We start from the raw sequence: 10,768 nt of genomic DNA on the forward strand, positions 1-10,768 counted from the left end.
TCTCAAAATATATAGAGCAACGATAGTACTGTACTATGATAGTACTGTACTAAATAGTAGTCTACTACAGAAAGAAAATTCCAAACTTATATTCACAGAAGAATCCAATATCTGTCTCACAACAATTCTCTACAACAGCAAGAATTAGTAAGAAAACGTATCCTTTAAATAAGAATTTACAATGAAAAATATAAAGCACTTAAGGGGGGAAAAGTAAGTAAAGTGTGTGCGATTATTTCATGAAGAAAATGATAAAACTTTGCTGAAAGATACCAAAGAGAACCTAAATAAATGAACAGATAAACATTGTTAATGCATAAAAAAACTCAAAATCATAAAGATGTTAATTCCACCCAGATTGATGTATAGACTCAATGCAATTCTAATGGAATTCCAGCAGATTTTTGTTTGTTTTGTTGTGTTTTGATTTTGCTGTTCTTGTCATACTTAATTAGCTGATTCTAGATTGTATTTGGGAGAACAAAGGTCAAAAATATCCAAGACAGTTTTCATCAGCAGGTTGAAAAAACTTGTCTTACCTACCAAAGCTTTCTATAAAATAATAGTAATTAAAACACTGTACTATTATTAATAGTTCCACAATCAGCAAACTAACCTGGGGAGCAGCACAGACAGCCTAGACACAGAGCTGTGTATACCTGGAAACTCAATATATAAGAAAACGTGGTTGCGAGATCAAAGGGACGGCAACTTGTCATTCAGCAAATTGTGCCACATAATTGGTTATTCTGAGAGTCGGGTTGGGGACAGACAGGGATGGATTAGATCTTTACCACCATCACATACAAAACTCTAAATATATTTTTTAAAAATCCATAAAAATATTTATAAGAAAACATAGAGTACCTTATTTATGTTTTGCTTATGTTTATATAAGACACAAAAACCATAAACCACAAAGGGAAATTAAGCTACTTTAAAATTAAAAATCTGTGCTCTTCAGAAAAGCCGTCTGAGGAGTGGAAGGAGCAGCCAGAGGCGCAGGGGTGAAGACTGTCTCCATGCACAGAACTGACAGCATGGCCCCGGGCTGCTTGCACACGGCTGGGAGCCATGAGAGAAAGGCAGCACGGCAGGAAACAGAGGGCATGAGCAGACAAGAGTGAAATACAAACGCCTTATAAGGCCTCAGTTTCAGTAGTACTCAAGCAGACAGAAATTAAACCCCAATGAGAGACCATTTTATATCCACCAATTTGGGAAAAAGCAAAGTCTGACAAAATCCAGGGCCACAGATCATATGGAGCACCAAGAACTTTGGAAAGCAATTCGACAATATCAGTAACCTGAAGATGTGCAAATTCTATAACCCAGTAATTCAACAACTATGTAATAGGTTGAACCATGTTCATTTATTCATATTAGACTGGTTTAAACCTATAAAAGCATATGGTTCAGCAGAATATGTAGTAGCTGAGAAGGTGTAACACACATGAACCAAGAGGAATGCTCAAGAGTGTTCACAACAGTGTTATTTGTGAATGAAAAACAAAATTGGCAGTTATGCAAAATCCATCAGTTGGAAAACAGATCAATAAATTGTGGTGTACTAGAGCAATAAAAATAAGTGACTCGCTCATTCATTCACCATTGGTTAGGAAGTGTGTACCATGGCAGGCACTGTCACGGGCCTAGGGGAAGAGCAGTAGCAAACATGGCGAGTCCCTCCTGAGAGTGTGGGATGGATGTACTTGTGAAGTGCATGAAGCGGAGCCTCACACATCCCCCGTGAGGTTCTCCTGGGCTGCTGCCATCAAGAGGCCCAAGCCCTGTCCTCAGGTAGCTCATTTGTATAGCCTTGGAGCCCTAACAGGGTCATGTTCACCCATTACTTAATCCCCACGACAAACGGTGAGACAGGTAATATTTTTACATGCTAGACACTGTGAAGATAATTATTCTTCCCAGTGTCCTTGAACTAATTTGTGACAGAACCCGGACGGAAGCTCAGGCCTGCAGATTCAATAAGAATCCTCTAGACTGAGTTTAAATTCATTTTAAATCCTCCACTGGGAAGATTGGCTCAGACAGCATGTGGTTTTGGTTGCAACTGAAAACCACAAAGAATAAAATGCTTCAGTACAAAAACTAAAATTGTAAAGGAATTGAGAAGGGAAGACACCCTTCAGAGAGGGGCCAGCCACAAGATCCCATTGGCTGAGAGAAGTGGAAAACACCGTAAGTGTAGAATATCAAGGAAGCTGAAGTAAAACATATAATTAGTCTGTTGCCCTTGTCCTTGGAAATAAAGGGTTTTGCAGTAAGCATGAAATTCTATTGTGTCTCTCTGGGGTGCTCACGGCCTCTAGATGCCAACCCCTCAGGAAAGGGGATTTTCCCAGACATAGTTTGAGGCCCTTCTTGTTAAGCCCTGCAAGGAAAGACAGCCCCAGTGTTCGCACAATGGGTTCAAACAAAGCATGAGCCAAAGCTAAAGACAGTCAAATACTGAATAGCAACTAGAGTTACAGTTGATCCGCCTAGATCCTTTGCAGTTAGGTGCTGGGGCTTCCAAAGTTCTCTCCAGCAAAGTCCAAAGCTCCCTCCTGACTCATGCCTAGTGGGTACAATGCACAGTAACCGAGTGAAAGGCACACTTATAACTTTGACTCAAACTGTACAAAAGCAAATTATGTAACCAAAATGTGTGTACTCCAGTAATATTCTGAAAGAAAAAAAGGTAAAAAAAATCCCTCCCCAAGTGAACTCTTTGCAAACCTTTTAGTTAGTTGAATACTGAGAGAAACAAATGAGCAAACATTTTCTTCTTTCCCTCTTTTTTATTTTTTATTTTTGGATTACTTCTTCGCTTTCTATTGAAAAATAATGGTTTTTCTTTCAACATTCACTCATTAAGCCTTTATTTAACACTTACTCCATCAAACATTGAACTAGAGACTTTGACATTGTAAAGATGAATGAGGAATAATTTCTTCCCTCAAAGATTCAAAGGACACAAGCAAACGAAATATGAACACTGGAAGGAGAAGTGTGTTGGTACAAGCTTCCTGTAAGTCAAGTAAGAAATACATTTTAAAATTGTGAAATGTGCCTACTCTTCAACATAAAGATTCCCATTCAATGGATTTTTCATAAGAAAACAACTGGGAAACTGTCCAAAATATGTACAAAAAATGTTATTTCAACATTGTTTCTACTGCAAAAAATTAATTTAGAAACTACGCAGCAATCATTGGGGTATTGATACATTGTATTCAATGAAATACATAACAATTGTTACTTTTTTCTTAAATGAAGTTAAATATATATGTCTCTTGAAATTTTTTAAAGCCCCAATTGCTGTGATCAGGGTTGGGATGTTTGAACTAGTGACTGAGCAGGTAATGTCTTCTCTGTCGTGGCTGAGTCCAGTAGGTCCGTGGAAGGCTACAGCCAAAGGGATACTGGGCAGGAGGTGAGTGTCTGGGATGTGGAGAGCTCTATCCACAGGGACCCTCAAGTCACCCATCCACCATGGCTCCAAGGGGACAGGGAAGAGGTGGGCTGAGAGGACCCTCTCTTCCCAAGTTCCTGCTTACATTGCATGCAAATCTACCCAAAGTGCAAACTGGACTAATTCTTTTAAGTCAAAATGGTTCTGAAGTATAATTGGTGAGTAAATATATTCCAAAAACAAAGACAATTCTGAAGGAAAAAGAATCTACTCCTACAAAATATTAGCACATATAATAAAGTATCAATGCTTTAAAAAATAAAATTGGTGACAAAGAAGAAATGTAGATCAATACAATAGCATGGGAAGTCAAAAATAGATGCTACTTTGTTTCAAAATATATGATAAGATAATATTTTCAGTACAAGGAGGTAAGAAAGAGTGATTCAACAATGGCATTAGGCCCCCTGAATTTGGATTTTTTTTAAAAAAAGATAAATTAAAATCTTACATAATACTGAAAAGTATATTCTAAGGAAATGAAAGAAAGTTAATTCTAGAAACACTAGAAGAGAACAGAGCATTGATCAAACCTATAAATGAAGTATAATTTCAACAGTTTTAAAATTATAAAAAATATAGTTCAAGAAATGAAAAGAGGCCGGGCGCTGTGGCTCACGCCTGTAATCCTAGCTCTTGGGAGGCCGAGGTGGGCGGATTGCTCAAGGTCAGGAGTTCAAAACCAGCCTGAGCAAGAGTGAGACCCCATCTCTACTATAAATAGAAAGAAATTAATTGGCCAACTGATATATATAAAAAATTAGCCGGGCATGGTGGCGCATGCCTGTAGTCCCAGCTACTCGGGAGGCTGAGGCAGGAGGATCGCTTGAGCCCAGGAGTTTGAGGTTGCTGTGAGCTAGGCTGACGCCGCGGCACTCACTCTAGCCTGGACAACAAAGTGAGACTCTGTCTCAAAAAAAAAAAAAAAAAAAAAAGAAAAAAAAGAAATGAAAAGATAATAAGATATACAAATTAAATCTGAGCAATAAAGAGTAGAAAACATATAAAAGATAATTAACCCAAGAAATACTTGTCATACATGTAATCACTCTAATTACACAATTGGAAAAGAATTTTATGGACAATTCATATAAGAAAAAATATATGTGAAAAAATTTCATTCTTACACTAACTCTTCAAAATAGAAAATTAGGTAAACTTTAATAGACCATGGTACGTGGACTAGATTTGCAAGCAAAGAACCCACAGGGCCAAGGACAGTACAACACTGGGCGCATCGATTGGCATTACTTGAACTGCATGTTCCTGCTGAGAGCAGCAGCCAGCAAATGGCATGAACCTTAGAGATGGAAAGTAATCTGAGTTCCCTCTCAGCCATGGAGCTCCTTAGAATTTATCCTAAGATTATTAAGAGTATGCCCAGCAAGGAGGTAATGTTTAATATGGCATGACCTATCGAAAGAGTAGCACGTTAGGATAATCAAGACACCACTGGAAACCAGGATGCCCCACAACAGAAGTGCCGAGGCCGGTGCCTCAACTCGGCCTGGAATTTGGGACTTACACCGCCCATGCCAGTATGTGCTGTGGACACAGAGTTCAAGGCCGTGCTAGAGACAGCAGCCAAGTCTGTCCTGTTGTAAGGATGCCAGTAGTTCCTGAAGCTTAACCGTGTGGAGATGACCAAATCCAGCTCTAGCATGTGCAAGACAGAGTTTCCTAATGCTCGTTGTTTGGTGGCATTTTGTCCAGGTTCACCCACTCCAGTCTTCACCAAATAAATTCAGGGTGTTTCTTCAGTGCTGCTCACTCACGGAACCAGGCAGGAGTGCCATGGGTTCTGCGGAGGGCAAGAGCTCTGCATCTAATGGGCCTGGGCAAGTCATTCCTCTCCCTGGCCTCAGTTTCCTGCATCTGTGGAGTGGGAATAAGAAGTTCTGTCACACAGGAGTGTGGGAGGACAGAATAAGACTAGGATCCTGGTCCAGGATCATGCTGGGAGAGAGAGGGCACTCTGACACTGTCTGGCTTGGCTGCTGTGACAGAAGAAGAGGGGAGAGCCTGTGCGCCCAGGACCCACCGGGATCCCAGCACACACGACCGTAACTCCCACTTGGGTCTTTCGTAGCAGCCGCTCAGCCAGGGTTCTGTTGGTCTGGGACAGGGCACCACGCCTCCTGGCCGCTCCCCGCTCATCCCTAAGGAACAGCAACAGGGGGCGCTAGGATGCAGAGATTCAGTCTCCTAGCAGCTCCAGATTCAGACCTGAAGGATGGCAGGTGCTGGCCAGGCACGTTGGGGTAGCCGGAATGTCTGACACGGGACAGCCCACGGCCCAGGTCCAGACCAGGCTTGGCGGCATCCCTCGGGTGAGCCCCCTGGCTTAGCCGACAGCAGGCAGCTGAAGAAGAAAATATCCCCAGCGGGTGTGATGCAGGGAGAGAGGAGCGACACACAGGGTGGAGAAGGCAGAGCTGGCCTCAGACAGAGGTCTGCTTGAAAGGGGCGCGCAGAGTCCCGAGGTGACCAAATGAACGTGCTTTTCAGTCTGACCAGTTCCCCAGTAAACAAACAGCCTTCTCCTCTTATATAATCATAAAACAGCCTTGAGGTGCCTTTGCCTCTGCTCTCTCAAGTTATTGTGAATATAAGGTTTGCTTTTTGTTCTGTTTTGTTTTTGTTTAAGCCTGTCTCGTAATTGGAAGACCCAGGCCTGGCTGGGCCAAAGTGAATAGCTGCACCGCGGGCCCAGCCCTACCCAAGGAGACCCACGTGCCCACGCAGGGAGGAAGCGCCTCTGGGAAGGGAGGAGGTCCTCGGGGGTGTTTTTGGTTTTTTGTTTTTCATAGAAGCCACATAAAGCCACCAGCCTAAATAAAATCTTCCGGATCTAGCCTTATGACAATCTAGTAATTTTCTCTCCAAAATGCTGTTAACAATTTCAGCAACAGAGCAACATAGGAGAAATTTTTTTCTTTCACCCTGACCATCAAATTGGTAAATGGGAAATTGGATGCCCGTTTTTGAAATCCAATCAGTGTTCCCTACCTTTAGAAGACTGGGCAGTCCTACTTTCTTCAGCTCAGGAGATGATGCACAACAAAAAGGATGCTTTCCTGCCACAAAAAGCCAACCCCAGAATGAGGCACTTTCTCTATACAAGGAGTCCCCTCATTGCCCTTCAAAGTTGTGTTTATGTTTGGTTGTTTACCACTAGTACTTTGAGAAAGAAGGCAGGAGGAAAATGAAGCTAAAATTAAAGGATCAGAAGCAAATTAAGGTCAATCAAAATTAAAGAAAAGACACTGCTGATACCATGATTATGAATGGAGATAGCATGTGTCAGCTCTGTGTTATAAAGACACAAATTAATGCTTTTCATTAATTAGATTTCTGAACTGCTTTTCCTAGATCACTGCTCTGAGTAAACTGAGGCACACCTGAATGATGCTGAGTGGCCTTAGAGTTTCCTCCCAGGGGCCAGGGCAGGGTGAGGCCGACACCAGGGCAGCCCAGGCCAGCCCCAGGATCCCACAGGCTCCAGATTTAATGATGAGTAGGAAGATCATCAACTTTGCCCTCTTATCTAACCACATGGAAGTTGAGTTATGCTCCAACTTTGTTAAAGAGCCCTCGGGTCAGCGCTTCAAGCTGTCCCAAGGCCGTCGGCATCTGCACTACAACACAGCTCCAGCCAGAGGCAGAGAAGCGGCCCTGTAGGTCTCAGGTGGCCTGATCACAGGAAACACGCCACTTCCGTGTAATGACTGCAAACCCTGAATAGGTCAAGGGCCCCCACGGTGCCCCGAGGGCCCCTTGGCTCTCACTGCCAACAGTGCCCAGTTTGCAGCTGAGTGGGGCTGTGTGTGGAGCTGCCCTGGGAGGTCAGCGCTAGGAGGCAGAGCAGAAAGCATACTGGCCAGCAGGGCACCGCTCGCCACTCCCAGGCTCCACTTCTGACTGCAGCCAAGCTCCGTTTGTAACTTCTGTTAGGTCCTAGCACAGCCAGGAAAGCAGGGCTGACCACCACCATGACAGCCATCTAGGGGCTGAAAAATGGCTGGCAGGCTTCAGCCACTGTCACCACCAGGTCCTGCAGCCTGTGCTGGATGTGCCATCAGAAGGGTCTGAGCAGGGCCAGAGGACCAGCCATGTCCTGTAGCAGATGAATTAAGATAATGGAATTTTAGGTGATTTTAAATTTTTTTCCTTTTTGTTATAGTGTTGTTTGTACAATAAATAAAATCAAAGGAAAAAATAAGTAGTATTAAAATAGTTGTGATAATATGCTTCTATTTAAACTATTTTTTTTCCAAGAACAGTAGAATTTTAACTATCTATAAGGCTGGGTATTAAGTATGATGGATATTATTCATCCATTATACTATTTTTTTTAATTTTTTCACTGTTTGAATTCATAATAAAATGATTTTAAAGGAACTATAATCATAAAATGTAATAAAATGAAGGGATTTTTTAAGTAAATGTACATACAGACAAGCTTCCTTCATCTTACAGATAGTCTCTGATTCTCATATACTAAATAAACATTTATTGGAGACCTTTTATTCATTCAGTTAGTTTGGTTATCCCATAGTATGTGCCAACATCCCATTTTCATAGTGAATAAAAAAAAGAATTTACAGATCATCACTGGAGAATGGGAGGAAGCTGTGAAAAATAGGTCAGTTCAAAGACATTCACCCACAGGGGCCTGACCTCAATATTTCCACTGCAATAGCATTAAGAGATGTAAACATATTCGCATTGCATGCCCCCGGAGTTCTATTCTAACCCAAATGTGCAAGCCAGAAACCTAGAGTCGCCCTTGAGTCCCCCTCCCCAGAGCCCACGGTTTGCATGCCACAGATGTCCGAGGCCCCATCTCTGCCACCTCTAGCACTGTGGCCAGATAAGAAAACAGCTCTGACTTAGGAGTGCCAGGCACTGCGGCCAGCACATTACACACATTTAATCATTTAGTCTTTGCACACAATCTCATTTCACAGGGAGGAAAACCAAGTTAAGAAATTGCCTGAACAAGTAAACCAGCAAGTGGCAGAGCTGTGGCGCGGACCCAGACAGGTGTCCCCAAGTTCCACTCACAAACCACTCGCGTGCTGTTATAAGCAGTGCTGTGATGAATGACCTTGTACAAACATCACTCCTCATTTGCGCAGGGACATCTCTAGGATATCCCCAGGAGTGGGTTCATTAAATATTTAATCACATATTTTGTTGCTTTTCTCTGAACAGACTATAGCTCCCTGAGGGCAGGGCACGGATTTGGCTTGCTTGTCCACTACTTGCACAGAGCAGAAGTGCAGTAAGTACTTTATTCCTTCCTTCCTTTACTCATTCAACAATATTTATTGAGCATCTATCGTATGCCAGGCACTGTTCTGTGTACAGGGAATACGGTGGTGAACGAATTTGGGAAAATGCCCAGTTCTCACAAATCTTGCTAATGTAGGATCCAGAGGCAATTAACAAATAAGTACATTTGCGATGTGTTACAAGATGATAAGTACTAAAGAGAAAAATAAGGCAAAGAAGGGTGGGGTGCAGGAGTTACCATTTTAAATAAGTGGTCATCATATACATAAATGAACAAAATATTTCTGATGAGGCTATTTACCTTAGCAGCAATAAGACTAGTGAAAATTTTAAACAACTCAAGTGTCTAATAATGAGGGTCAGACAGTCACTGAACTGTCTTGAGGTTTAAATGAGTTGATGTGCATGAAGCTAGCAGAAAGAACAGTGCCTGGGGAGCCGACTTCCACTTGTGACATTCTTTCATGGGAAAATAAGCTTAGCTCTCCAAAACAAACTTACAAGGCCATGAAATATGCTGCCCATAAATACAAAGCCACCCACACAGACACCAAAGCACTGACAATCAATGAAGAGTGTCTCACTCGTTCATTCCTGACCTTAAAACTTTCGTACGAATTTTGAACTGAGATTGTGTTAGTCCTGAACATCACATGAAAAACAAAGCATCTCCTTTAACATTTACTTTGAGAAAGAGAGAAAGAATATTTGGGCTATAAGGATTCAGCAAAATGTAATGCAATGTCAATTACTGAATTTCTTCAAACAGAAGAATTTGCCAGCAGAGAAAAACCCCATATATTAAGTATAGACCTTAAAATCAGAAATAATGTCTATACATTACTGCAGATATGTTTCTTCTTAATATGATATTTACAGGTGTTAATGTTTGTCTAGTGGCATCAGGAATAAAGGATGGTTAATCATAACAATAAGTAATCAATTTTTATTTCATTAAAACATACACTTATGGGATATGTATTAAGTATTCCCATGAGTTTGGTTTGAGCAATTCTAATTTGCTTAGGAAAATCTTGCTGTTCTAATTTGAATTCAGTTCTAAAACGATGTGAATTAACACTCAAGATACGACGTTACAGAATATTACTTAGTAGGTGTGTCATGCCCAATTCTATGCACATTGTAGCCCCAGGCTTTGAGTCAGTACCTGTGATACTCTATTTACGCTTTAAATGTATCTGACGCCTTGTCCCTTAAACCAGAGCCTTTGCTGTTCAGTTTTTATAACAAATGCTCAAAACACAAATTATAGTTCAAATTCCACATTTTATTTTAGAGCTTTTCTGACAAGATTCTACACCCTTGATTTCATGCTGATTATTAGAGTTCCGCTACTTTGGCCCTTAGGGCAGGTTCTGATCTAACATAATCCAACCTCCCCCAATTCCCTGCAGTGTGGACATTTGTGCCTTCTAGGAGGTACAAGAACCACCCTGATCTCTCTCTATAGACCTCACTGGAACCCTGTGGAAAACCAAGGCAAGCACTCACCGGATGCCTGAGTCTGCAGAGCCAATTCTTCCAGAGCAGGACTCGGAACTGGCGCCCATAGCGCCCCATGCCCGCCACTCCCTGTCGTCGGTCAGGAAGCCAGCCTGTAAGGACGGCGCTTATATCTGCTGGGCTCAAGCGAAGGCATGCTGCCTATTAGTCAATTCTAACAAAAGTGAGTGATGCAAGAGAGATTACTGGTGACTGAATAAAGCAAGCATCAAATGTCCCCTCTTGTTTTGCATCTGCTGAGAAATCTTATCTTTTCACTAGCTGCTCCAGGGAAGGTCCCGGGAGGGTTGGGTTACAGGAAGCTGCCTTCGGGGCCTTTCCCGGGCATGCACACAGAGTGCACCCACCCTCTCCAAAACCCACACAACGGATGCACACGAGAAGTGATGCTCACATTTACCATTTGCCTCCCTTTTCCCTCCATGTTAACTGGATGGAATCATTCCTCCTCTCTCCTGACACAGCAGCTAT

The 10,768-nt window shown here is 42.2% G+C and overlaps 1 protein-coding gene and 1 long non-coding RNA gene across 2 annotated transcripts in view; one reads left to right on the forward strand and one right to left on the reverse strand.

Moving 5' to 3' along the window:
• The window catches only part of LOC142872889 (uncharacterized), a 65,670-nt gene extending 55,311 nt beyond the window's left edge, over positions 1 to 10,359 (forward strand). The window contains exons 2-3 of the long non-coding RNA XR_012920973.1: positions 8,693 to 8,762; positions 10,245 to 10,359. This is a non-coding gene — a long non-coding RNA (uncharacterized LOC142872889). The remainder of the gene's footprint in view (positions 1 to 8,692; positions 8,763 to 10,244) is intronic.
• The window catches only part of ABCA13 (ATP binding cassette subfamily A member 13), a 470,652-nt gene extending 460,287 nt beyond the window's left edge, over positions 1 to 10,365 (reverse strand). Inside the window, 1 exon segment of the mRNA XM_020289932.2 lies at positions 10,286 to 10,365. Within this exon segment, the coding sequence (XP_020145521.2) occupies positions 10,286 to 10,354 (69 nt within the window). The 5' untranslated portion in view covers positions 10,355 to 10,365.
• Positions 10,366 to 10,768: the final 403 nt, after the last annotated feature.

This window comes from Microcebus murinus, chromosome 9, assembly GCF_040939455.1.
Source record: "Microcebus murinus isolate Inina chromosome 9, M.murinus_Inina_mat1.0, whole genome shotgun sequence".
NCBI lineage: Eukaryota > Metazoa > Chordata > Mammalia > Primates > Cheirogaleidae > Microcebus > Microcebus murinus.